The 26,602-nt window shown below is 41.9% G+C and overlaps 1 protein-coding gene and 1 non-coding gene across 2 annotated transcripts; both read right to left on the reverse strand.

The window, feature by feature from the left end:
• Positions 1–6,650: 6,650 nt before the first annotated feature.
• LOC124668517 lies at positions 6,651–8,526 on the reverse strand. The gene is made up of 2 exons (XM_047205639.1): positions 7,918–8,526; positions 6,651–7,661 (listed from the first exon to the last, which is right to left on the reverse strand). The coding sequence occupies exons 1-2, from the start codon at positions 8,248–8,250 to the stop codon at positions 7,053–7,055; spliced, it is 942 nt and encodes a 313-aa protein (XP_047061595.1). The 5' UTR covers positions 8,251–8,526; the 3' UTR covers positions 6,651–7,052.
• Positions 8,527–18,937: 10,411 nt separating this feature from the next.
• TRNAN-GUU lies at positions 18,938–19,011 on the reverse strand. The gene has a single exon. It is a non-coding gene; the product is annotated as a tRNA-Asn (tRNA).
• Between the last annotated feature and the right edge of the window lie 7,591 nt (positions 19,012–26,602).

Here is a 26,602-nt window from a genome sequence, read left to right on the forward strand (position 1 = left end):
AACGGGACGGCGCAAATTGGATGCCAAAATTGTCTGGTTGCATCGGCCCGCGGTCACAGAAATGACCCCCACCTAGGGCGCGCCACTTGAGCTCATTTTCGCCTCGTTCATCCGATTCACATCAATGTTGCGCTGACGGACTTCGTTTGACCTAAAAACCCCTATATATTTGACTACCCAGGGTTTCGTCGAGACTACGGCGACGGATATAAAACACGCATAAACAGAGAGTCAGCATGCCGCCACCGGCGAAGATCCGAGGGGGAAACGCTGCCGCTATCGCCTCCGGTAGACTCCACCCCCCTCCGGCGTGGTCATCATCATCATCTTAATCAACACCATCTGCACCATCTTCATCTACCCCTTCTAATCTCTTGGCAAACATGATGTATGATAAAATTGTTTTCCCATCATCTATTGTATCTCTATCTTGATGTTTGAGTAGTGACTTGTTCTTGAAAATTGTGATATAGTTTGTTGTTGGTTGCATACAAGTACATGTTATCTTCTATGATGATCTTGTTGTACTAACATATGAGTGCAAATATATGTTGGGGGATGCACATGGTTGTCACCGTTGCCTATTGATAGGATGAGGGATAGCCGAAGTTTGACAGAAACTAAATTCCAAGTCTTAGAGATACATGTTGTATTAATTCATGGTTAATCAACGGGCGTATTATCATGGAGACCTTAGATCTAAATGTGGTGGTTGGACTTTATGCCTTAATAATTCCCTTGTTTGCTCTTAGTTGGTCTTGGGATCAATCACTAGGGATGTATTTGCTCATGTATATGGCTGCACATATTCATAGCTCCTCCTTAAAAGAAACAATAAAAAGAGTATTTTTGTGCTTCATTAATTGTGACAACCAACCAAATGAAATAGTAATTTTTCTGAACATTTACTCCTTGAGTTACTCCACTTTACTTCATTTTACTCCACTTTATATCACTTCACTTTTCTTGCATTAGTTTCACTTCTTGCATTTTAATTTCAGCACATATAGTTTTATAGTAGAAACCTATTCACACACACAAAAACATTATAGATCCTAGCTTTGCATAGAAGGCCATATAAGTGGGTTATAGGGCTTTAAAGAATAGATAGTTACCTTCAGATTCTCGTGGGTTCGACACTCAAATACTTATCGAATTATACTACGGTGATCCCCTACACTTGGGGGTTATCAATGAGCAACTCAAATCATACATAACAAATTATTATAAAATATGTTTGGGGAACCTGAAGAGGCAATCTCACTTAGTGACCTTTAGCAGTGCCCAACACTCTTGCCAGATTGACTTTGTCCTTCTTAGAAGAATGGATATGAGGGCTTGCTTGAATCGCAAGGTGGTCCTGAGGAGTGTATTGTGGCGCAACATAAGCTTGTGGGGGTGGCTTTCGCTTTAACGATCGTGTGACGTAGAACAAAGGCGTCAAAACCCATAGAAGAAAGTGGTGGAAGCTCAAAGGAAAATCACAATAGACCTTTAGGGAGAGAATGATCACGGAAAAACCATGAACGAAGAGGGAGATGCAAATAGCATGTTAGTTAAGATGGCAACTTGCATTCAAAAGGCATCTAGGTAGGTGTTTGGAGTGTGAAAGCGTAAGAAGCCTCGAGCTAAGGAAACATGGTGGTGGAATGTGGATGTCCAAAAGGATATCAAGGAGAAGGAGTGATACAAGAGTTGGCACGAAGATAAATGCACAAGCAACATGGTGAAGTACAAACTGGCGACAAAGAATGCAAGGCGAGCCGTGAGTGAAGCAAGGGGACGACCTATGATGAGATATATGACGAACTAGTCAAGAAGGATTGAAGAATGATATCTACAAGATGGCAAAAAGTTCTTGAGAGGAAGATGACGGACCTCAACCAAGTTAAATGCATCAATGGCGAGGGTAATCGACTTCTAGTGAAATATGAAGAGAGCAAGAATAGATGGAGGGACTACTTTGATGGGTTATTGGATGATAAGAATGCGACCAATATGCCCGAGCTGGATAACTCCTTTAATGACACCAACAAGCATTTTGTGTGGAGGATCCAAGAGATTGAGGTTAAGGAGGCCCCGAAAAGGAGGAAAGGCCCTTGGTCCTGATGATGTCCAAATTGAGGTGTGGAGAAGCCTTTGATACGTGGTAATAGTATCGCTAACTAAGCTATTCAACCAAATTTTTTGGTCAAATAAGATGCCCGAAGAGTGGATAAAAATCATACTAGTACCTATCTTCAAGAATATAGGTGATATTCAAAGTTGAACTAATTACTGAGGAATTAAGCTTGTTAGACATAATATGAAACGTTGGGAGAGATTCATTGAGCATCGCTTGAGTAGAGTGACAATTGGCATTAAAAACCAATTTGGTTTTATGCCCGGGAAATTGACTGCAAAAGCGATTTTCTTACATCACCAACTTATGGAGAGATATAGGGAGTAGAAGAAGGACCTACATATGATATTCATTGACTTGAAGAAGGCATACAACAAGATAACAAGGAAGGTCATGTGGTGGGCGCTGGAGAAACACAAAGTTTTGATCAACAAAGTATATTACCCTCACAAGAGATATGTACGGTAATATTGTGACAAGTGTTCGTGCAGGTGATAATGAGACCGATACCTTTACAATCAAATAAGACTACATCAAGGGTCAACCTTGATCCCATACATGTTTTCCATAGTGATGGATGAGGGGACGAAGTATATACAAGTAGATATCCCTTTGTGTATGCTCTTTGCTGATGATATGGTGCTACTGGATGACACCTGGGTTGACATAAATAGGAAGTTAGAGCTATGGAGACAAACTTTGAAATCAAAGGGGTTTATAATTAGTAGGACCAAGAATGAGTACTTGCGATGCGACTTTAGTGGTGCTAGATGCGAAGACGAATATGTTAATTTGGACGGACAAACAGTGCCTAAGAGGGAGACCTTCCGATACTTGGGATCAATACTGCAAACCAATGCTGCTATGGATGAAGATGTTTGCCATGGGATCAACGCAGGATGGCTGAAGTAACGACAAGCATCTGGCATCGTATGTGACAAGAAGATCCCACGAAAGCTAAAAAGTAAATTCTATAGGACGAGAATCAAACTGGGGATGCTATCCAAAGTAGAATGTTCTCCCACTAAAAGACAACACATCCAACAAATGAGTGTTGCAGACATGTGTATGCAAGGGTGGATGTATCACCATACAAGAAAGGGTGGATTAGGAATGAGGTAATACATGATGGGCTAGAGCTGTCACCAGTCGACGAGAAGCTCTAGTACAACACCGACTATGGTGATTTGATCATATATCCAACAAAAACCTCCACAAACACCAACTAAAAGTGAAATTCAAGGAGTGGAAAATACAAGAAGGGGCAGAGGACAATCAAATTTTACATGAGCGGAGGCGGCAAAAAGAGACCCGAGGGACTGAAATGTCCCAAAAGATTTAGCTCTTGATAGACCCGCATGGAAATCAGCGATCCATGTGCCCGAATCTTAGTTTACTTGTTTTTTCTCTCTCTCTCTCTCTCTCTCAATGTTTTGGTTTCCTTATGTTTCTGCTGGATTTCATATCTAGCATACCCCAACTTGTTGTTGTTGTTGGCTTTTGATAGGACCCACATGGAAATCAGCGATCCATGTGCCAGAATATTAGTTCACTTGTTCTTTTTTTTTCTTGCTCGTTGTTTTGGTTTTCTTATGTTTTCGTTGGGGTTTTATATCTATCCTACCTCAACTTGGCTTGGAAAAAAAGCTTTTTCGTTGTTGTTGAACTTGAAGAAGACAACTTCTCATTGGAAGAATCCCGGAGAGATGACATACCCTAGGAGGAAAATGCCCATCCTACCGCGCCCTTTACAGAGGAAGAGGTAAAAAACATAGGTTTTCAATGGAACACAACAAAGTCCTAGAGCCAGATAGATTCAATTCCCGACTGATTTCTATCGGAATTTCTAGGAGACCATCTAATCAAACTTGCTAGAATTGTTCGTCATTCTTCATGTTGGACAGCTAGACCTATTTCACCTAAATTTCGGAGAGATAATTTTGTTGCGAAAGGTTAATGAAACATAATGAATCCAACAATTTAGGTCTATTTGTCTTCTTAACGTTAGCTTTAAGATATTCAGAACTTACCATGTTGTTAGTCCCACTCATAATGCTTGTATCTAAGGAAGGAATATTCTAGATGGAGTAATAAATCTTCATTAAATAATTCACCAACTTCATTAGATTTTTTTAATGGGGTGATATTTTAGATTTACTTTGAAAAGGCTTATGATAAAGTCAAGTGGTCTTTCCTCCAGGAGACTCTCGGAATAAAATGTTTTTCTCATGAGTGGTGCGCTCTCATCTATATTTTTTTCTAAGAAAGTGTTGCCATAAAAGTCTATGATGACGTTGTGAAATACTTTCTAACAAAAAACTGTTAAGATAAGGCGATCCATTATCACCGGTGCTATTTAATAAAAAGGCTCATATGTTAGTAATAATCATAAAACATGCAAAAAATGATGGCTAAATTGAAGTAGTACAACACCTAGTCGAGGGTGGCCTGTCTATCCTCCATTATGAAGATGATACGATTCTCTTTCGGAACATGAGCTTGAAAAACCGAGAAATTCAAAATTAATATTATCAGCTTTGGAGCAGATTTCAGGCCTCAAAACAAATTTTCACAAAAGCGAATTGTTCTGCTTCGACGAGGCTCAGGACGACGCAACCTTTGGCTCTGGGAAATTCCAGTTTCCTATCAACTATTTAGGCATTCTGATACGTTATTGGAGACTTAGAAATGCTGAATGAAAACACATCAAGAAAAGGCCACAAAAGAGATTAAGTACCTGGAAAGGAAAATTACAATCTATGGGTGGATGTTTGGTTCTCATTAATTCAGTACCAAGTAACATGGTACAATATACGATTTCCTTCTTCCAGCTACATAAGTGAGTTTTGCAATGCTTAGATTATATCCGATCAAGATTATTTTCGCGAGGAGATAGTGAGAAAAAATAAATATGGACTGACTAAATTGAATATTGTTTGTGGCCCTAATTATCAAGAATGACTTAGAATTCATGACATTGAGGTCAAGAATAGAGCCCTTCTTGGTATATGGGTTTTGAAGCTTCTTACCGAAGACGGGGTGTGGCAAACTCTTCTAAAAAGGAAAAAGTACATAGGCACGTGCACTATCTCAGGTTTATTGAAAACCCAGGGACTCGCATTTATGGGATGGCCCAATAGCAACGAAGAAATACTTCTTCCTATATAGTTCATTCTTAATTAAGGATAGCTCGAAAATAGGATTCTAGGAGAACAAGTGGCTAGGCCATGGCACACTCCAGAAGCAATATCTAAGTCTATACAATATTATGGGTCACAAAAGCAATACAATCGTTAAGATGTTGGAGTCTTTACTACCAAATGTGACGTCCAGAAAAAAACTTGTTGGTCCCAAGATGGCTTCTTGGAATGTCTTGCTACTGCATTTGGATTTGGTCCATTTGACGCAAGAAAATGACGAATTTCAGTGGAATCTACATGAAAGTGACAAATCATATCCAAGAAGTCCATCCTTAATTAAAGAAAACCTTTTGAAACACAGTTGGCACGGAAGTACAAATTGTGTATTCTGCCACCATGACGGGACGATCAAAAACTTAACTTTCCAATACAAAATTTCTTGATCTTTATGGTCAGTCATCCAAGTAGGTTCGACCTTATACCCGCCACGTAGCGTTGCTAATATACTCGGCAGTTGGCTAAACGGTGTGGCTCGTATGTTTAAAATACTCATTAGAGTGGAAGCGCTTGTCATTATTTGATCGATATGGCTACGTAGAAATTGCCTTCATGGTTGTCTCTTTAGTGTGTGGAGAATCGCGTCATGTTTATGAAGGTGTCTACACGGTTAGAGGACACGACGAGTGATATTTTTATGATTTTATCCAACATGAATGACGATGTAATCTACGAATCGGCCCTTCATCTCCTTAGGCATTTTTATAGTTTTCAGAGGATTACTTGTAATGCATTTTTTTTTATCTTTTTGATGATGTTTGGATTTGAGATCTTGTGTAATGATTAAGACTTTTTTTAAGTAAGAAAACACACTTCATCAGAAGAAAAGGTGACCAGCTCCTGATAAGCAAAAGAAAATGCACAATACCTTTGGCTTTTGCCACCAGTGGATCGTGGATGGATGTTGAAGTTGCTTAGTAAGTGGCAAACACAAGTGTTGATGAGATGTGACTTGACTTGCACCTGAGGTTGGCGAGCTAGCACCATCACCACATCGATCATCACACGACCTTTATTAATTAGGGGTCCTAGGATGAAGCCAGTTGTAGTTAAGCATGCTACTACTAGTTCCGGTATGAACATGAGACGTACCATCCCAGATTCCAGCTTCTTATATAACGCAAAATAATCAGTTTGGTAGATGTAGCTGTCGTGCAGATGCCCATGCTTCCTTGGGCAGGAATTAGCGGAAACACTCTTGATGCTGAAGCTTAAGATTAAGCTGGAAACCGGAAAAAGTGCAGAGAGGAGAAGAAAAATTGAGCCATCAGTTCTTTCGCCCTTGTGACTGACTGACTGGCTGACTGAGTGAGAGACACCACCTAGCTAGCAACAGTCCGACACACGCCAACCTCCAGCTCCAGGCGAGCAAACAAAAAGCAGCCTTTCGTTCCCCAACTGCTTGTGCTGCCCCTGCAACAACAAAGATCTCTCCATCTTCCTCATCATGTCTCTCCTTTCATGGCAGAGAGACATGGCAAGAAAGGAGCAACAACATGATGACCTGACCAAAATGCTGCGACATCCACACTCTCCGTCGATCCCCAGACCGGCACTGCCACTACTACTTCTTGCTGCTAGCTAAACATGTCCTTCCTCTACGGCTACGTACTATTATGGGTCGAGCGACGTTGCTTTACTTGTACACTACCACCAGTCCACCACGCGCTGCGACTGCGAGCAGGCAGGCAGGCGACAAGATTCCAGGAACCATCATCATCATTCGTGGAGGTTCAGTGGCTGCAGAGGTCCGACAGCTCCTTCCGCCCCTCCACAATGTCGTCCAGGAAGTCGTCCAGCTGGCACACCAGCCCGTCGGTGCCGGCCCGGAGCACCTCCACCCACGCCTTGAGCTCCTCCGCCTTCTCCTTCACGGCCCCGTCCTGGTCGACCAGCTTGCTGCCGCCCGCGGCGGCTGCGGCGGCCGCGCGCTCCACCTCCTCCCGCGCCGCCTCCGCCGCAGCGCGCGCGCTCCGGAACTCGTCCATCCTGATTGTCCTTCCCGCCGCGGCGCCGTCGCAGGCCTCCTCCGCCATCCTCTTCTGCAGCTTCGCGATGGACGCCATGAACCCGCCGCTTGCGCTGTCCGCGCCGTCGGCGGACGAGCAGGGAGACCCGGAGGCGCAGGCGCCGCCCGCGAGGATGAGCAGGAGCAGGGAGCTGGCGTTGTGCAGCGCGTAGAGGAGGCCGCGGAAGCCGTTGAAGCCGCAGAGCCTGGCGTCGGCGGCGCGGCGCTCGTCCAGCTGCAGCGACAGCGGCGCGATCCTCGACTCGGACAGCGCCCGGTTCTCCTCCTCCGCCGCCATCGCCTCCCTCCTCGACGCCGAGAGCGCCCTCATCACCTGTTGCCATTGCGCGATCAGGTTAGAACAGAGCGTGCACGGACAGAGTGCCAAGAAACAGAGCAACAAGAAGCCACACGTACAGGACTGGATCACATCACACACAGTACAGAAAGAAAGGAACGATAGGAGAAAAAAAAAAGTCGACATGATCATTCATGATTACTGCTCTTTTTTCCGAAAGAAAAATCATAATTATTGCTGGAGACGAGACAGATGAATGATGTTCGAGTAAAGTTGGCGAGGAGTCACCAACCTGGCGGGTGGAGAGCGGGGACGGGTCGTGGAGCCAGTCGTCGAGGGCGGCGACGGCGCAGGACGCGGCGGCGCAGTAGCGCTCGACGGCGGCGAGGCCGAGCTTGACGGCGAGGCAGGCGTCCCAGAGGCGCGCGGTCTCGTCCATGTACTCGTCGAGCCACCGGCCGCCGGGGGGCAGGTGGAGCTGCCCCACGAGCATCGTGAGCTGCGAGTGCAGGCCCCTGAGCAGCGCCGCGGCCCGGAGGAGCGCGGGCAGCGACGACAGCCCGCCGCCGCCGCCGCTGAGCTCGTCTAGCCCCCGCGCCAGGGTCGTGAAGAAGGCGTTCACCATGGCTCCGCAGTGAAGTCCGCGCTAGCAGAGCAGAGTACTGTGCTGTGAGGCTGGCTGGGATCGACCGAGCTGGCGGAGGCTGACGGCGCGCGGCTGGGTATATATAGGGCTCGCCCGCGCGCGCGAGGTGCAGGAGGAAGACGAAGGAGAGGAAGTGGAAGAGGGGGGCTAGCAGCTAGCTAGGAGGAGGGAGGGACACGACGACAGACACGATGGGGGGGTGGGGAGTGGAGTGCAATGATGGGTGTCTACAGGAGGGGGAGAAGGGCGATGATGAGGTTGGGGCAGCCATGGTTGTTGCCCGATGCCCGCTTTGCTGGGTCGTGTGTGTGTCTGTCGTCCTCCCGCGCGCCCCTCTCGCGTCGCGGGAGCGAACGAGCTCGGGTTTGCGCCTTGTCCGTGCGAGAGTGAGCAGGTTTTGTGTGTACGGCTCCGCGTGTTGGTCCCTGCGGTGCGGTGCGGCTCACTGGACTGGAGTGGAGGAGTGGTGTGCTTTGAGTTGCGTTATTTCCGGAAGATGTCAGTATTTTGCGTGGTGTTGTTGGGAAACTGCTTTTTACCTAGTAATTGTTTACTCCGTGGCTGTCTACCTATATTTAGCAGAGGTACTATGTTTAGGGGTTCCTCTTCTAGAAAAAGTCAAGTCATGGGTTGTGTCACTTGTGTGCTAGCAGTTGAGATTTTATTTAAAAAAAAACAATGTCTGAATGTTCAGTACCCACACTCTGTTTCATACTACTCCAAGGTTTTGGTCAAAGTTTAACTTTGCCAAGTTTGACTACGTAAAAATATATTACTATTATACAAATTAAAATAACATCATTCATACCGTGACACAATATAGTATTTTTGCACCCATCGTATCTTTATGTTCTTATGTTCATAAAATTATGTTTTTGTGTATAAATAATTATTTTTATATTGACTCATAACAACAAAAATGGACATAAAAACACATTGTACTAGTCATTACATAGTAAAAACACCAAATAAAACATATTTTGTACAATACGTAAACAAAGAATTATGCCATGCATATTTTCTCTTATGTTCTACTCAACTTTTGAAGTAAGAGAAAATTTATGTGACGTAAAAATCATTTACTGTTGCAAACATATATGATAGATGTAGAATAACTATATATTCTGCACCCTCAACAGTTGGCCAAAGATTACAAAAGCTTATCTTTGATCAAACTTTATATGTGGTGTAATAGTATAAAGCAGTGCGAGTACATTAGAGCCCATTTACTTCCCCCACACTTAAGTATGGTCGTATGGTTATCCTCGGTAAACACGCATACTAATTAGACAAATGTAAAAAGGAAAATCACAAAGTAGTAATAAAGTTAGAAAAGGAAAAATTCCATACCTATTATGATGCATCACTTTTTTTACCGTGCAGTTTTAGGCTCCAAGTATGCAGTTCTGAGACTTTATTTTTAAAGCTTAAATTGCACCAAATTAAAATATGTGTAAATTTAGAATTGCTTTATAAAAGTTGTTTTGCTATCCCTACGCCATTTGATGGCATCATGATTCATGCATATGAGTTGCAAGTTGGATTGCAACTGAGTTTTTTCAGTTAAGGGTTGCAACAGAGATTTTTTTAGTTGCAAGTAGAAATACAACTAAGAAAAATGCTCCGGACCGTTAGATTTGCTTCATGGTCCGTGCTAGTCATCAATTGCAACATGGGTTGCAGCTGAGATTCAGTGAGATCATCTAAACGAGAATGAAGTTAGTTCTTAGTCGACTGAGAACTAGTCACACCCTTAAAAAAACCAAGACCTTTATGTGCAACTACATAGGACAAAATGTGCAAACTACCCCGTTACACTGAAAATATATATGGAATTCCAAACTACATAATTACAATAACCGGATTGCACATTTTTTAACCCAAATTTGCATGAAAATAGTGCGGCTTCAAGCTTCAAAATGTGCAAAGAAATCAATTGCATATTCGTAGACCAAGCTTGCACAAATTTAATCATGTGCAACTTCAATGTTCAAATTGTGCAAACTACCCAGTCGCATAGTTAAAACCCTAAAAATCTACCAAAGCAAACTTTTTGTAATTTTGTGTTCGAAAATGTGCAAACAACTAAAGTCCACCCAAAATCGCACGAAAAAGTACCAACAAATGTATATTACAGAGTGTGCAGCTACCCTCTTACACATTCTAATCCTAAAATTGCAAAAAAAAACAAAATTAAAATTTGAACCACTATAATTAATAGAACTAAATCTGCTTCATGGTATCGATTTATGGTTTAGATTGCTTCTCATGGTGGGTGCGACGGCAGTTATCTGGACGCTATGGCTATATAGAAATGACAAGATATTTAACGATAAAATTGTTCTATCTTGCAGGTTATATGCAGATGTACCGGTATTCTCCGTTTGTGGTCACCTCTTCAACGAATGTAGAACCGCGATCTATTTATAGAGGTCTGTACACGATTGGAGGATGCGGCGAGGGATACCTTTTGCAGAAATGGGTGGCCGCATAATCTACGGATTGAAGCTCCACCTGCCCCTTAGTTGTTTTACATTTATCGACACGATATGTATTATGCCTTTTTATCTTTTTGATACTTGGTTCTGAGACTCATAAACGGCTATGTGCATCCTGGTTATGCAGATGCCGAGTGTAATTGCTTCTGTAAGTTATAAAGCGCCCATTATCTAAAAAGTAGAACTGAATCTATAACTAAAAATAAATTTTAATAAACAAAATCAAATTATTAGGCTTGTTAAGATGCGCTTTGACCAATAATGACTTCCTTTTTTTGAAAGAAAATTATGTTGGTCTTTCATTTTCCAGCCTAAGGACATCTGCACACTCAAAATCGACACAGAACCATTGCCTGAATCAGTCACGATTCAGGGTTTAATTAAGCATTGCGGCCGGATATTTAGTACCATCAATCTCATCACCTTACCTGAAATCTCAAGCTTAGCTTTTGCTGCGTTATTCGATTCTATCTCACACGCCTTCCTTTCCTCCCTCCTTTATTTCCTTTCCAACTCAGAGATGCAATTCTTATCCTGGCAGCGCCACTACCCCAAATTCTTCGACAGATCGTTTACTTCAGAATCTAGCTCAGCCATGAAAATTTCATCACGGAACCATTGACCGAATTTTTTTTGTACAATTCAGCAGGTATTTTTTTCACCCAGTTGGCCAATGGCAGCTGCATCTGGCGGGTGAAACACGGCCTGGCCTGCCTGTCAGCGACGGCCGGCGGTTGAAGAAGTAAATTTCGTGCACGGCGTCGGAGGGACGATCGCCCGACATGCACGAGGGAAGCGTGCATGGTGCCGGTCTGTCTGAGCAGCGAATTAAGTTGCGGCGACGAAGCTCTGCGCTTTGTGTCCCCGCCTTGTTAACACGCTGAAACATCTGCATTAACTTGCCTCGTGCACGTTATTGCGGAAACAATCGGTAGATGGAGCAGTAGACACGATGATACGCGCGCGGCAGCCATTGCAGGGTTTACACGATCATACTGCTCTAATCTACACGATCATATGTCGACACTGCTCTCGCTGTTTGTTACTGCCTGTAAATTATGTCTCCCAAGTGAAGTGCCCTCATCTGTTTTTTTACTGTCTTGTGTTGTATACTTGTATTGCTACTGTTTTTGTTGTTGTTGCGGTGTACCTGCCTTATTTCTGATATATATATACACACTATACCCTGTATTACGAAAAGTTTTTGTCTTGCACATGCCTCCAGTCAAACTTCTAAGATTTGGATTATGAATATATCAATCATTAAAAATATGAAAATCCTATGTAACGATTTGTCTAGAAAACTCCTTCTAGAATCATATAATTAAATTTATTGGTGTTTACAAAGTAGAGATTTCTAGCTCCTGACCTCTAGTATCCCCTTTATTTTAAAAATTCTAAAAATCGATTCTACAAGTTCTATAAATTATGAAAAAAATTTGGGTGTATTCAATGATGTATTCTACAACGTGTGAAATCCCAATTTGAAATAATTTGTAATTTGAGCTGCACAAAAATGAAAAAAATGAATTTGAGTATAGTAAATAGTACTTATTTTGATAACTCCAAATCTACCAGGTTTTGTCATTTTTGTGTAGCATGTAACTTAAAAATATAGTGTTGTGGTTTTATATGCTAGTAGGAACATCATTGACTACATATCGACTTGTTAAAAAAAAATCTGAAACCTTAGATTTTTTTAAAATAAAGGGAGCATTAGGGCCCGGTATCCAAAAAGACTTTTCGGTGTTTCCGGCATCGCATAACATTATGCATAACATTAACAAACCTTGCAAAGGCTTTTTTTTGTGACACTGACAGAGTAGATTTTTTTTTACAGAGGGCATGCTTCCAGTTGCTATATTTTGAAGAAAAAACAGATAAGCGTTGAAGCGGTGTAAGATTGGTAACCCCTAATAGTGCTTATTTTATTGCTTGTGTGCATCCCATAAGGTTCAGGGTGAACTTTTTTTAGATCCCGAGCTTTATATAGCTTTTTAGAAAACAATCAATTCCTATTTAAATGTAAAACGAATATGAGAAGATATACGAGTACATATATAAAATATATTGTCAAATGTGATCCACACAAAAATAAAAGTGTGGAGTGCATTACTGAGTTGTTTTGTCTTTTGGGAGCCACAATTTATTTTGAACTTTTAACTTATATATATGATTTTTGTTATTGTTTACTTCCTGCCTGGGAGCCAAAATATTGACTATGAACTGGCTTTGCGAACATGATTTTTCAACATCCTAGACGCTGTTTAGCTCCTCTTTTTATCTGAAGTTAATGTGGACAAACTGTGACATCCGAAAAGAGAAAGTTGTAGCTGAGCTGAGCAGAGCACCATAACACCAACACCTCGACTCACTTCTATTTTTTTTAATTTGACACTAATTCACAACAATAATCTACAGAAAGCGGAGTTTAGTGAAGGGAAATCCAATTATGATCAGGGGTGCATATCGACCCATTGAATGAAAAAAAATTTCAAAATTTCAAAAAGACTTTGAAATCAAATCCCACATGTACATTTAGACATTCTATGTTCGTACACAAGTTTTTTGGGGGGGGGGGGGGGGGGGAGCATTTTTTTGTGTCTGTGTAAATTCTGTTGGATGCTCCAACGTGACTATTCGCGGAACATTTTTTGTCCTTTTTACACACGCCACACAAGATGTTCTTTTTTCCCGAAATCTTGTCTGTGAATAAAGAATATCCGGATGTATACACAAAATTTTTATTTCACAATTTTTTGAATTTTGAATTTTGTTTTTATGCATGTTTTATAATAGGTTCATATGCACCTATGAGCCAAAGCACCATTAGGTGCATATGAGCTTATTATTAAAAATGCATAAAAAACCAAAATTTTAAAATATAAAAAACCAAAATAAAATTTTATACTTGTACATCAAAATAACACGTGATAGCAAACCTATGCAAATATAAAATCCATCGGTGGTTTGCAAATATAAAATTCATCAAATTTGTCTTTTTTTTGTTTCTCTCAAATAGCACAACACACATCAAACCTCAAACTTAGCATACCAATATAACTTTTCTACTACAACAATGTGCAGATTTTTTCTAAACTTTTTTGTGCTACACTAAAAATCTCTAAACAAAGTGAGGGTGTAGAAAAAACAATCTCGAAAAGAGAATGGCACAGAGTGTAAAATTTCCATCCAGCGACTGAAACATACTGCAAGTTTGTTACATAATCTTGGTGCTCATATCAGTTAGCACAATGATGCTCAAGGCCCCCATATGTCGGACGGCGCTTTTGACTAAGATTGGCATTAGCAGCAAATCGTTTCTGCCCACTCGATCGATCGATATATTCCTTTGCTCTTTATCTAACGACGCTTTGATTCCATCCCACCAATGTGATACACTCTGGTGAAGGAGCTAGGTAGCAAGCCGTGTTGCTGTTATCTTATATCATATCAACAGAGCAGCATATGCAATCGCTAATCACATGGATAAATCTTGGCAAAAGGGGGGGATGATTTTGGAGGATGGGCGGTTAGGACGCCGGCCGTGGGGATCTTGGAGAATGTGATGCTTCCATTGATCCTTTTGCTTGGCGAAAGAAGCATACTTAATAAACAGTTAAACAAACACATGTGGTTCCTGTAAACAAAACCCTTTTTAAAATGTGCCGGAGATGCTAGCTAGAGAGCCAACAGCCTCCTAAGCCGTGATCTCGCGTGATCTAATCGCGGGGTTATTGTAATGCAGGCATGTGATAAGTGTCTAGAGGCTCGCGTCTTAAGATCAGGAAAGATTGATCTGCTCCTGACGAGGAGATCCAAACACGACAACCCGATCGGATTGTGTCTCGCTCAAATTAGGTACTACAGTTATCCAAGCACGTGGTAGTTACTAGTAGTGTCTAATTATCTAATTAACGTGTGACTAAGCTGCACGGTTTAGTAGCATGAGTACAGGACAGCAGAAATATTCTTATGTATGGGAGAAAACGGGTGCAGGAGCAAGCAAACAGTGGGCTACGATACAATCATCTTTTTGGCATTCGATTTCGTTTACGCTGCACCCATCATCCACATGCGTGGATCGAAGGAAGGGGGACACGTACTGCTGCCGAGCCCTGTCGAGTGAGTCCCATCATGGTCACTCATGGCGGTAATTATGGCCGCAATTATGCTCATCCAAAAGCCCACAGGGGCAAATTGATCTACCAGCGAACCCTAATGGAGGGGGATTAGCAATAATTGTCTCATTGGTTCTTTCGACCACCGATCGATCGCCATGATCACCCGTCGCTAATCGCCGCGCCAAACGGGCTCCACGGCGGTGCGGCGTTCGCGTTGATTTGATGAGTTTGCACGGCGGCGACAGAAACCCCAGAAAAGGCTGCGGCCATCGGCCATGGCCTTTGATTCTTTTTGGACATGGCATGATGATGGCAAACGCCACTGCCCGGCTAATTAACCCAACCGGCCGGACCCCCGCCGTAGAGCAATAATAATACTACTCCGGCCGGCGGGCGCTCGCTTTTGCTGCCGGGCTTGTCCTGGGCGGTAGGTGACACCATCTCAGAATCAGCACTGCTAGTTGCTGATCTGCTTGCGCTTCCATGCTCCAGGGAGGGGGAGCTCGGCTAGGCTGTAAAGATCGCGGAGCACGAGTAATTCCTTGTCCATGGCGGGCTGCCGCCATCATGCGGTTTCGATATCGGGGCGAGGGGGAAACCCACATATATCATCTGTCGACCCGACACGCCAGCACGGACGCCGATCGATCGATCTCAGGAGGACGGCCGGACGGCCGGATGGGTGAATGCCGGCGACGAGTATGCGCCTATGCGGCCATGATGCGGCTCGGTACGGCCTGGCCGTCGCAGCTGCCGTTTGTTCGCGTCTCGGGAGCTAATTCGCTCGCCTTGTTTAAAAATTTGGAGAGTGCTGCTTCGATATCGCGGTAGTTGGGGTGCATTGCAGCGTTGCAAGTTGCGGATGAGATCCTGCCCGGATTCGGACGTGGTTGTGTTTCCGCCGTCTCGGCGGTGGTCGTCGTGGTGGCCTGGCGAATCTGCTCGGGGTGATTTTTTTTTTTTTGGTTACACGTGACTACGTGAGTAGTAGCGTGAATATCCAGTCAACTTGACTCAACTCGACTTGCTCAACTCAACTCGTTAACATCACAAAGCTTAAAACCTCAAAATGGCACGACTCCGTAAGTATTCGAGCCGGCTCGATAAGCTTGATAAGCTCATTAAAACAACTGTAGAATGTAATCAATTCATTGTGGAGTAAGAGCAGTGCAAGACTGATGGTTCATCATCTAAGCCTCTTTGTGTAAATTTTGTTGAATTTACTTGAGTGTTCATGTTTCTTTGGCCTACTAGTACTAGCATTGGGTTTTCTTTGATGTTGACTAGTCTATTTGCTAGCATAGCAGCACAAGGCTAGTAACGAGCTTACCGAGTATTCACAACTCGGATCATTGACCTTGTTTTCTTAATAAGCTAAAAAACCCAACTTGGGTTGGCTCATTAGTGGGCGATTTCGAGCTGAGTCAAGCGGAGTTGTCGAGTACTCGTTCAGCTGATGAGGAAGTAAGTCGATGAGGAAATATGCCGATGAGGAAGCAGCAAGCCGGCAACAAAGAACCTGGATAGAGGCGAGCAGTCGCACCAAGGAGCTTCCCCAAAACCTTATCGCTCGTTTCCTGGTAAAGGACCTCAGCGGATGTAGTTTCGGTACCTGCTCTCCCGGATGGTTGTACACGAAGTCGACAGGATGGAAAAAAGACAATAAGGTGACGCAAGAAAAGAAATACACGCAAAGAGAGAGAGAGAGAGAGGACATGTGTGTCCAATCAATTATGTCTCATAGTCTGGAACGTGGAGCCGCCTTCCCGACCAAGCCAACACACGGTGGAGTAAGACTCTCAAAGTTGGGTATGTGTCATGTGTGTTCGACACGTACACGACCAGTGGGAAATTGCGGGCTATAGGGGCTGCCCACATAGGACAAAACCCATCTACACCAAACACTAATTCTAGGGCGATCGAAAATACGAGATTTAGATTAACCTTAGGACAAACATTAATTCAGTTGTAATTCATGCGCAATTCGAAACTCTTGGCAGCAATTACAACGTCATATGCAATTGAATCCATTACGATAGAAATCCGACGATCCTAGAGCTGGCTAAGCTCTAAGTTAATTCTCGGCTGACCGGAAAAAATAGATGCGATTCACCAAGAATTAACTTAATTCTCATAACATCACCCACTATTAGTTGCAACTCATGTCTTCCTCATCCGATATGGATCATGCGGCTACCCTCATTTTACGTGACGGCCGGCCTTTAAAAAACAGTTTTGAAACAAAACCCAAGCAAAAAATTGCAATTTTTGTTAGGCCCAAGAGCTTCGAGACAAAAGATCATGGCTTCCACGAGATGGATATTTTTGGTAAGCTGAGCTTGAAGAATATTTTGCACTTAAGCTTCAACTAGTAAATGCCATCTGTAACACCCACAAGGATATTCTTAGATTGTAACCAATGAGAAAGTTTGACATATTCCGTGAGATGATGCTCGATTAGTAGGTCAAGATTAAAGAATTACATCATCCTCTTGTGCCGCATAGCTTGGAACATTGTCAAGGCATTTCTCTTGGATGCGACATAAGTATACTAGAGGTTCCAAGTGTAATAGCCTTATTTTGTCTAACCACGGTAGAAGCCAAAATTTTGACATGCATGTTGCCATCTCCCATGGTGATGGGTATTAGTCGAGAAGATCCATTATTCATGTTCATGGTAGGGGTGTGGGAGCACAGTGACTTGTGCTAGGAGACACATCCGTTCCATAGCCAACGATGCCAGATTATAAGTGAGAAAAATTGTCCATCCATAATGGATTTTTGAATGTCAAGAAATTCATTGGACACGGACAATGGCAAAGTTCACAATTCTATTATATAATCTGAGATTAAAAATGGTACTCCCTCCTATTCATATCAGGTGCCACCAATATAGATGTATCTAGACATATTCTCTATGTACATTCATACTAGTGGCAAGTAATATGAGTCGAAAGGAGTATACTACTTGGCAGATTTTCTAGAAACATCAACTAAAAAGAGTTACTCAAAAATACTGACATGTAACAAATGTAGAACCTCCAAATTATTGTTGTGGTGCCATCTCCAATGATGATATGTGGAACTCGAGAAGAGTCGTTGATTGTGTTCATAGTAGTGCAACCATGAGTTGTGCGAGGAGACCCATTTGTGCCATAGGCCACGAAGTCGGATGGCATTGGAGAATTTATCCATGCCCAATGGATTTTTTAATCCACAAAAAGCTGACTTCGAAACAATATACTACTTGAAAGGATTTGCTAGGAACACCCAGGTAAAGAGTGGCTACTCGAAAATGTTAAGATTCATGCACTAGCCACTTGAACCAAAAGTCCGAACTGATGGAAAGGGCTAGGCAATCTACTTATACACTTCACAACACCCCCACTCGCGTGTGACGGGAGAAGAGAAAGTCAACACGTGAAAGAAGAAGAGCACACCGAAACAGGACATCGAGCGGTGGCTAAAGAGGGGGGCAACAACAATTTTTAGTCTTAATTGCGAAAACCGGGGCAACAACAATTTTTAGGCTTAATTGCGAAAACCATGTGAAAGCCAGGATTTGAACTCGAGACCTGGGGCTCTGATACCATGTTAAGATTCATGCACTAGCCACTTGAACCAAAAGTCCGAACTGATGGAAAGGGCTAGGCAATCTACTTATACACTTCACAACAGAAAAATCCTAACAACTCTAGCAAATGTAGGGGCTCCAAAATTTTGGCCATGCGAAACAACATGACCGTGTTAGTCCCTGGATCGATTCACACCACACGCACAGAGTTCCAGTTCCGATAGAGTACACATAATGCACTATTATTGCAAAGCGCATGTTCTAGAATTTGCGATTGCTACAAGTCGTTTAGCACTAAGCTAGCCCAAATAGAGCATTGTGAAAGGAGACACATTTGTACCGTAGCCAATGAAGTTGGATGACAAGGGAATATTTGGTTTTTGGATGTCAATGGAATTTTTTATTTCACAAGAAGAGCCGAATTCAGAAAGGCTAAAAACAGGATAAGCAAAAATAATACTAATAGTTAACGCTAGAAGGAGGGCTTGAACCTCCGACCTTGTGGTTAACAGCCACACGCTCTAGCCAACTGAGCTATTCCAGCTATGATGTTAATTCACCACATGATCACCTAATAATTGGCCAAACTTCGAATCATCGGATATAAGTAGCAAACGTTGATCAGGACCAACTGGACAAGTAACAGACTGTGATCGATCAAGCTGTGTTCAATTCCCATCTATTGCGGTAAAAGACGCCATTTAAAAAAAAATTCCCATCTTTTTTTTTGGTTTGCAGACAACAAAATTTCTTGATGAAGCTGTGCATAAGTTAGATAAGGATGGTTGTGCAAATAAAGTGTGTAATACTACCTGGGTAGGTGTGCTTCTGCTTGTATTGCGAACCTGTTAATTTCACCGTTGTGGAGTAATGAAATGACAGCCATTTGATCTCAAAAGAAAATTTCTTGACATTGCTTTGGCACAAGTGGTCCAAGCGATCCAAGAGAGAGATTAGAAACTGACGAATCATGTACAACAATTCAAAAAACCGGAGGGTCCCAATTGCATATGGTATCGTGGGTGGCTGAACTGCTGTTTTGTTTGATCATGTCCCTTCACATACATTGGACGGCCCAGATTTGTGCGGAAACTGGTAGCACACACAAGCCTGGTAGCACTAGATAATCTCCCGCCAATCGCACAGTAGTTGGCCATTAGCTAGTTAGTGTACAAACACGGCAGGTCTTGAGATTTCCAGGGCCCGTGTTAGGATTTAAAACCCTTGATATATATATTAAGAATATAATTAAGTATATAACAAATGTTACCAATAAATATTCAAAGTGCATTCAAACCTAACATATTTATAGATATTAACTTAAATTATCGATAAATGTATTTGTGACTCAATCAATCGTATACTCTTTGCCCTGTGAAATGCATAACTTTTAGATGATAAGATTTATTTGACACCGTTGCGAGAGAAGTCCTTATCGAAGACAAATAATCCATCGTTCGTGGAGCGATGAGTTGTTGTATTTCCTTATCTTGGGTAGTGGGTGAACAATTTCATGCTTCTTCGATTCGGCCTCTATATGGAATTTTTCTGCTTCATCTGTTTAAAATAGGTATTTCAACTTTATCTAAATATGAATGTATCTCTAATTAAAATGCACCTAGATCCATCCGTATCTAGAGAAAAGTGAGACACCTATTTTTAGACGGAAGGAGTATTAAAGACATAAGGTGCATGACAAAAGCAATATTTCAATTAAAATATTTATACATATTGTATTAATATTTCTTCTAATATCATACTCTACCTAAAACCGATCATGGTTTGGTGTCTCTTATTATTTTTTAAGAGATAATCTCTTAGTTAAAGGAAGACAATCTTCTTTTTCTTATTTCTCTCCTCCGGGCCAATTACAAAAAAAAACTGTGTGGTAACCCTACAAAAATGTGATGTTTCTGGACTAGCCCGCCTTACAGTCTTACTTACAAGAATAATGTCAGAAAGAGATTTTGTTAATTGTTACCATCACCGATGACGAGCATAAGGTCAGCGAGAGATTTTGTTACCATCAGCCGATCACCGCTGGTACATCTAGCTAGTGGCTGCACAGAATAGCTCTTGTGTCTGATGAATAATCGAAAGGCCGACGCTAGGCGTCGGTGGGCTGATGATTTGACCAAAATCGGTCGTCCTCCGGACCGTCAGATTGACATCCAATGCGCAGAACCAGATGCAACGCATGTTTGCACTTTAACCCCCCGGTTCTTTCAAAATCAACCCGCAGTGCAAAGACTCTCCATTTAATCCGAAAGGGTATATCACTTTGGCTTTGTCTTTGTCGATATTAACAACAAATATGCCACTTTGCTGACTAGGCCTGAGGGTATTACAACAAAAAATCACCCCGTATACAAAACAAATATACAATTACAAAAAAAATTACCAAAATTTATAAACAAATAATACTGCCCTAAAGTGGATGAACCAACATTTTTTTTTGCGCTCAATTGATTTACAACAAAAGTCGCCAACATTTATACCAAAAACCGCAGACTAGTACAACAAAAATCCATATGTTTGCAGACAGTTCAAACTTGTCAAGCAACAACTAATTTTCTATAGATTGAATTACAATAAAAATCACCATCTATTTTTATAAAATTCACAAATAATTACAACAAAAATCACTTGGATTTGGCAACAAATTCCAACAACAAATTTGGATGTTTACAACAATAGTTAACAACATAAACCCAACATGTAATTTGTTAGTTTACAACAATAGTCAACAACAATTCCAGCAACAAATTTGGATGTTTACAACAATACTTAACAACATAAACCCAACATGTATTTTGTTATAAAAATATGTAAATATCGTCGAAAAATCTGAGGAAACTCACAACTTGTAGCAAACCTTTGTGACATCTGAATTATACTTTTCCAACATAACGTATAAAAGCTTGTTACATTTCTAAATAACTAATGCATCATCGAATAATTAAACCAGTGGAACCACAACCTTGTGGCAAACATCCGGTTAAAATATTACAACATCGGGCGTGTACTCTCACTAGAAAACTCATACGCTTTTGCTACAACATTAACAAACTTATGCAATATTGGAAAAATCAAGGAGGAAACTTAGTTGTACCATCGTCCATCGGCCCTATACCTGCCGGAGGCCCATCGGCGATCGATGACCCGTGCATGTTCCCACTACTCCATAATCTTCCCTATGCTCGTCGTAGTCGGTCGGAGGAATCGCACGGCGTCGCAAATGTTGACTCAGAGGGGTAAAATAGCCGACGGACGATGACGGAGCGAACCAACAAACACCGCGGCGAGAGCGACCAAAAAATAAGAGAAAGTAACAACCACCCCAAAGAAGAGCAAAGCTAGTTACATGCTAGGAAAAAAAATCAAAAGCTAGCTGCCTGAGAGCCTGCATAGCTAGCAGCGAACCAGCAAGCAACCGATCCACCATGCATGCAGCATGCACGCTAATCCTAGCTCGTGATAACAGCCCGCGTGACAAAAAAAAACATACTTCCTCCGTCCACAAATAAGTGTACATTTGAGTTTTTGAATAAGTCAAATTTTAACAATTTTGACCATTTTTTTTATCAAAAAGTAGCAACATGTGTGACATCAAATTACTATATTATAAGATCTTATTTTGAGATGAATCTAGTAATGGTAGTTTAGTGTCATAAATGTTGTTACTTTTTCCTAAAAAGTTGGTCAAAGTTAATAAAGTTTAACTTATCTAAAAACCCAAATGTACACTTATTTGTGGACGGAGGGAGTAAAAACATGCGGCCACGTGAGACAGTAGGGACTAGCGAGCGACCCACGCGCAAAGGAAGATTAGGTGCGCTGCGTCAGCACGACCGATCGCTAGCGCCGGATCGGTCGGCTGATAGCGAGCGTTTCCCTAATCGAAATGCCAAGATCATGGGGCCTGTCTCCAGCTCTACGAGCGAGCCATCAATAGGGGCGGGCCTAAACCGCAGTGCGTTTTTGGCCCAACACCATCAAGTCCAGAGCGAAGTGTTCATCACCTTCTCTGGTAAAAAAAAAGTGTTCATCACCTTCAGGTTATGTAGACTTAAACCGCCGTGCTTTTTTTTTTTTTTGGTTTGCAGACAAGTCCCCGGCTACGAGACAGTGTTCGCTTTTTGTGTGTGTGTGTGTTGTATCTTGGGCAAATCTATCATTTGGTATCAGAGCCTCGTGCGATCGAGATCGGAGTCTCCATCATCGTCAAGCTGTGTCACGAGCGATGGAGGAAGGTATGCTGCCCGGTAAGTTGCGTCATCGGCGGCAAGGAGGTGATGGCCAAGGTGCGGAGGCCATTAGCGCGAGAAGTTCATCGTCCATGTCCGAGTCGTCGACAAGGTGCGTCATCGACGACAACATGGAGGCGAGTCACCGGCGAGGTGTGGCACCGGTGGCGGACATGGAGGCAAGTCGCCGGCGAGCTGCGACACCGGCGGCAAACTTGTGGCTGCGAGCGCGTCACGGCGGCGTGCTCGCGATGAAGACGTAGGAGGTGTGTCTCTCGGCGAGGCCAATGGCGACGGCGGCAATCGGCGTGCAAGATGGCATTGGCGGCCATCTGCGAGGTGCACCGACGACATCGACGACCACATGCTTCAATGGAGAAATAAGTAATAGCAAGATTTGGGAGGTGATTGTTGGAATAAATCTTGTTATTAGTACTAAGTTTAGAATTTGATCATGTTTATTTGTTTGAGTTGTTCGTGTAATCGAGTTGTCCGGCCAGAAAGCTGCGTAGTATACACACATGGAGATGAGATCAGTGTGTATGCAAGCTAATGGTCTGGTTTAGGAAGAAGTACGTGCAAACGCTAGCTAAGAGGATATGCTCAAATGTACCAGCGAAAAACTAGATTTAGTTGTGACCAAGTTTAGTCAAAAGAGAAGGTGCATGCGTGGGCAGTTCTTGCATGCAGCTGCACGTACCAGGTCGTGTGGCCGTTGTGCTTAGGAATAGGTCAGATGGTTAGCAAGTGTGTGTGCTGAGTTCAGACGAGGAGTTGAGAGAAATACAGAGAAAAGCACAAGTGTGCGTGCTGCGAAATTCTACATGTGTTATGTTCATCTTCTCCAGTGTATAGTTGTGTGTGTGTTGTATCTTGGGCAAATCTATCAATCAGCACTTCCTTACCAGAAGAACTAATTTGCTATGTAACATCTGAAGAGCTTGTTGAGACTTTTGAGCACCCGAGGGGGAAGATGAAGATCCAAGGATGGATGCATCATGTGTGGGCTGGTCATCACCCTCAGGTGATTATCGTCAGCAAAGTTATCCCGACACCCATGTGTATCTATCACTGACGTCGCCAAATGTTATCGCGTCAGTCCAGTCTCGCGATCGCTGTCTAGCTTTGCCGCATTTGAAGGGAGCTGACGAACCGTTGGTTTCGGCAAGTACAAGGTACTCCCTTCGGTCTCTTTTAATTGACTCGAATTTAGTACAATTTTATATTAAATTTGAGTCAATTAAAAAAGAAGGAAGGGAGTATAAAATACTAAATCCTATAAAGGATCATAACATGGTATTCATTACAACAACACATTCTTTAAGAATCAAAGTCTAACTTATTAACACTTAAAATTGCAACTACCTTTGTGTGTAATTTAATTCACTTCTAAACTTATTACCAAATAAGGTAAACCACAGGGTTTAATAATTTATAACTTATTAAATATATGAAATATCATAAAACTAAATCCGTTTACATTACGAATTAGACTTCAAACTATTTGAATAAAATTAACTATGAGTATTTTGAAACTCATGTGGTCATGCCTCGATGAAATCAAACCTAATCATTCAAAAATTGGACATGACATTTGCTATATTTTAGACATTTTGAGCACAATTATAATATAGAGACAATGATATATGATATAGTTCATAATTCACAAGTATATGACCATATGAAAGTAGATTTCAAACTTTGGAAGTTAAAACTTCCAAAGAAAACCATACAATGTATATCCATTACAATCCAAATCACTTAGGAATAATTATTACAAACACGAATTGAATATTACAAGTAGGAATGAATTATGAATACAAATGAATATTACATCGGCAAATGAATTAAATCCTAAGCTAAGTTGATCTTGGAATCCTCTTGATCTTCTTTTCTTCTTCTCACCTACAAAACTAGTAATCAAATAGTGTAAGGAGAAAACTTAGGAGGCAACAAAGGGCAAATGCAAACAAGATGGAACCATTTGGAACTTAACACACAATTGATCTTGTTTACATCAATCCATATCACTCAAGAAAATGTTTACTTAATATTTAGTTCACATTGTTTCAGCCACCATTTAAATGTTAAAGCCTACAACTATATAGTAGCAGCCCACATAATCAAATCAGCTCATAAATCCATCTAGTGCCAAATGCCACTTGGCTGTCCAAAAAAGAAAGCTAACTAGGGGATAATGATCAAGTCACCTAGAATGAAAATATCTCCAATGACTTGAACCCTAAGAAAGGACAATGCATGAGAGCAAGCCACACAAGTAGCTTACTCACCCAAACAAAGCAAGAGTCACCACTTGAGGTGTCAACTTGTGATGGACAACAAAAGCCTATAAAAGGAGCCTCATATCAGCCATTTTGATCACATAACACCATGGTACAAGAAAACCAACGAATTTGGGCCACTCCATCCATGAATTAGGATCAAGCTGAAGCAGCTAGGAGGTAGAGACATGCCACAAGACGCAGGTTTTATCTGAAATCCAGAAGAACAAGCTGCAGAAGATGGCAAGGTATAATCCATAGAAAGAGAAGAGAGGAGTGTAGCAAGGGAAGGAAAATCTCACCAATATACCTATGCCTCAGATCTAAAATCATCATTGGCTAGAACTAGGAGCAAGCAATAGTAGTTATCCTAATCAGAATTATGGGAAAGTAAAAGAGAGAGATGTGGGGAATATAATTTACAAGCAAAACCATGCAGATCTGGATATCAGCTATGCTCTGTCCAGAAATGCTTGTGTGCATCACTTAAGCACATCACAACCACCAGGAATCAACCAACAAATACATACACTTAATCCAGATAATATCTCATACACATGGATGATCCTATGATCACCAAGAACACTAAATAGCACATCCATAAATCAATATCAGCAAGTCAGCATGCTTATAAATATCTGGCAGCAAGTATATAACAGGAAATACATGTCCAATCATCAAGAACTTGCAGAACAATACCAAGAATATTTAAAACAGTAAAGGAAGTATTAATAGGTCATTTAATTGCATGGTTTTGATCAATTAATTGATCTAGCACACATTTAGGATGCTAACAATATATTTCAGCACATATTTGTTTCATGTATAAACTTCTGCACCTTCCATACACATGGAAATGTTTGCTATCTACACTGCACAACATTTATATATTGTTTGAGATATATGTATGTGGATCATATGCATCTTAGGATGGATATGATCATTTTACCGGCAATCGTACCTATAGTACTTCCAAATCATGAAAATCTACAAGAACATCTCGAAATTGCTTTACTAGATGGCTAAATTAAGTATAGCATCTGTTCATGCTAGTTTTACTTACATAGCACATGACTATATCAATCAAAGTGTATCCAAAACAGTAATTACAATGCTCCTTGGTGATCAAAGGATCACCAGGAACTTTTCTAGCAATTCAATCATCTACAATCAGTAGCCTATAACCATTTGAGTAACCAAGACCAAATCCCCTGAAACCCACAGTTTCTGTCCAAATCCTAATATGCTAGAATGATCTAAACATATAGCCAACATTTACGAGTTATCTAGACAGCAAGACCAACACCCGGACCTAGATGAATCATAACTTGCTGCTGTATGTACAACTCCAATCATATAGCAGTAGAAACAAATCTACAGGAGATCAATAGCATCACCCCAAATTACACGCAACATTACTGCTCCCTGCCACTACCCAATCACCAGATCATAGGAAGTGTTACAGAAAGATAGAGAGGAGAAACAGCTCACCGAGAGGGTGGCTACGTTGTAGCCACAGGAGGCGTAGCAGAGGAGGCGAGCTCGACGCGGGGGATAGGGAGGTGGTCATCAGCGTCTGGGTAGTGGAGCTGGGCTCGAGATTGAT

This window comes from Lolium rigidum, chromosome 6, assembly GCF_022539505.1.
Source record: "Lolium rigidum isolate FL_2022 chromosome 6, APGP_CSIRO_Lrig_0.1, whole genome shotgun sequence".
NCBI classification, from domain to species: Eukaryota; Viridiplantae; Streptophyta; class Magnoliopsida; order Poales; family Poaceae; genus Lolium; species Lolium rigidum.

Bases quoted from the DNA above. Each gene is read 5' to 3' on its own strand.
- LOC124668517 (XM_047205639.1), bottom strand. From the start codon at position 8,250: ATGGTGAACGCCTTCTTCACGACCCTGGCGCGGGGGCTAGACGAGCTC. The intron at 7,662-7,917 runs GTTGGTGACTCC...CAATGGCAACAG, and splicing joins CCCCGCTCTCCACCCGCCAG to GTGATGAGGGCGCTCTCGGC.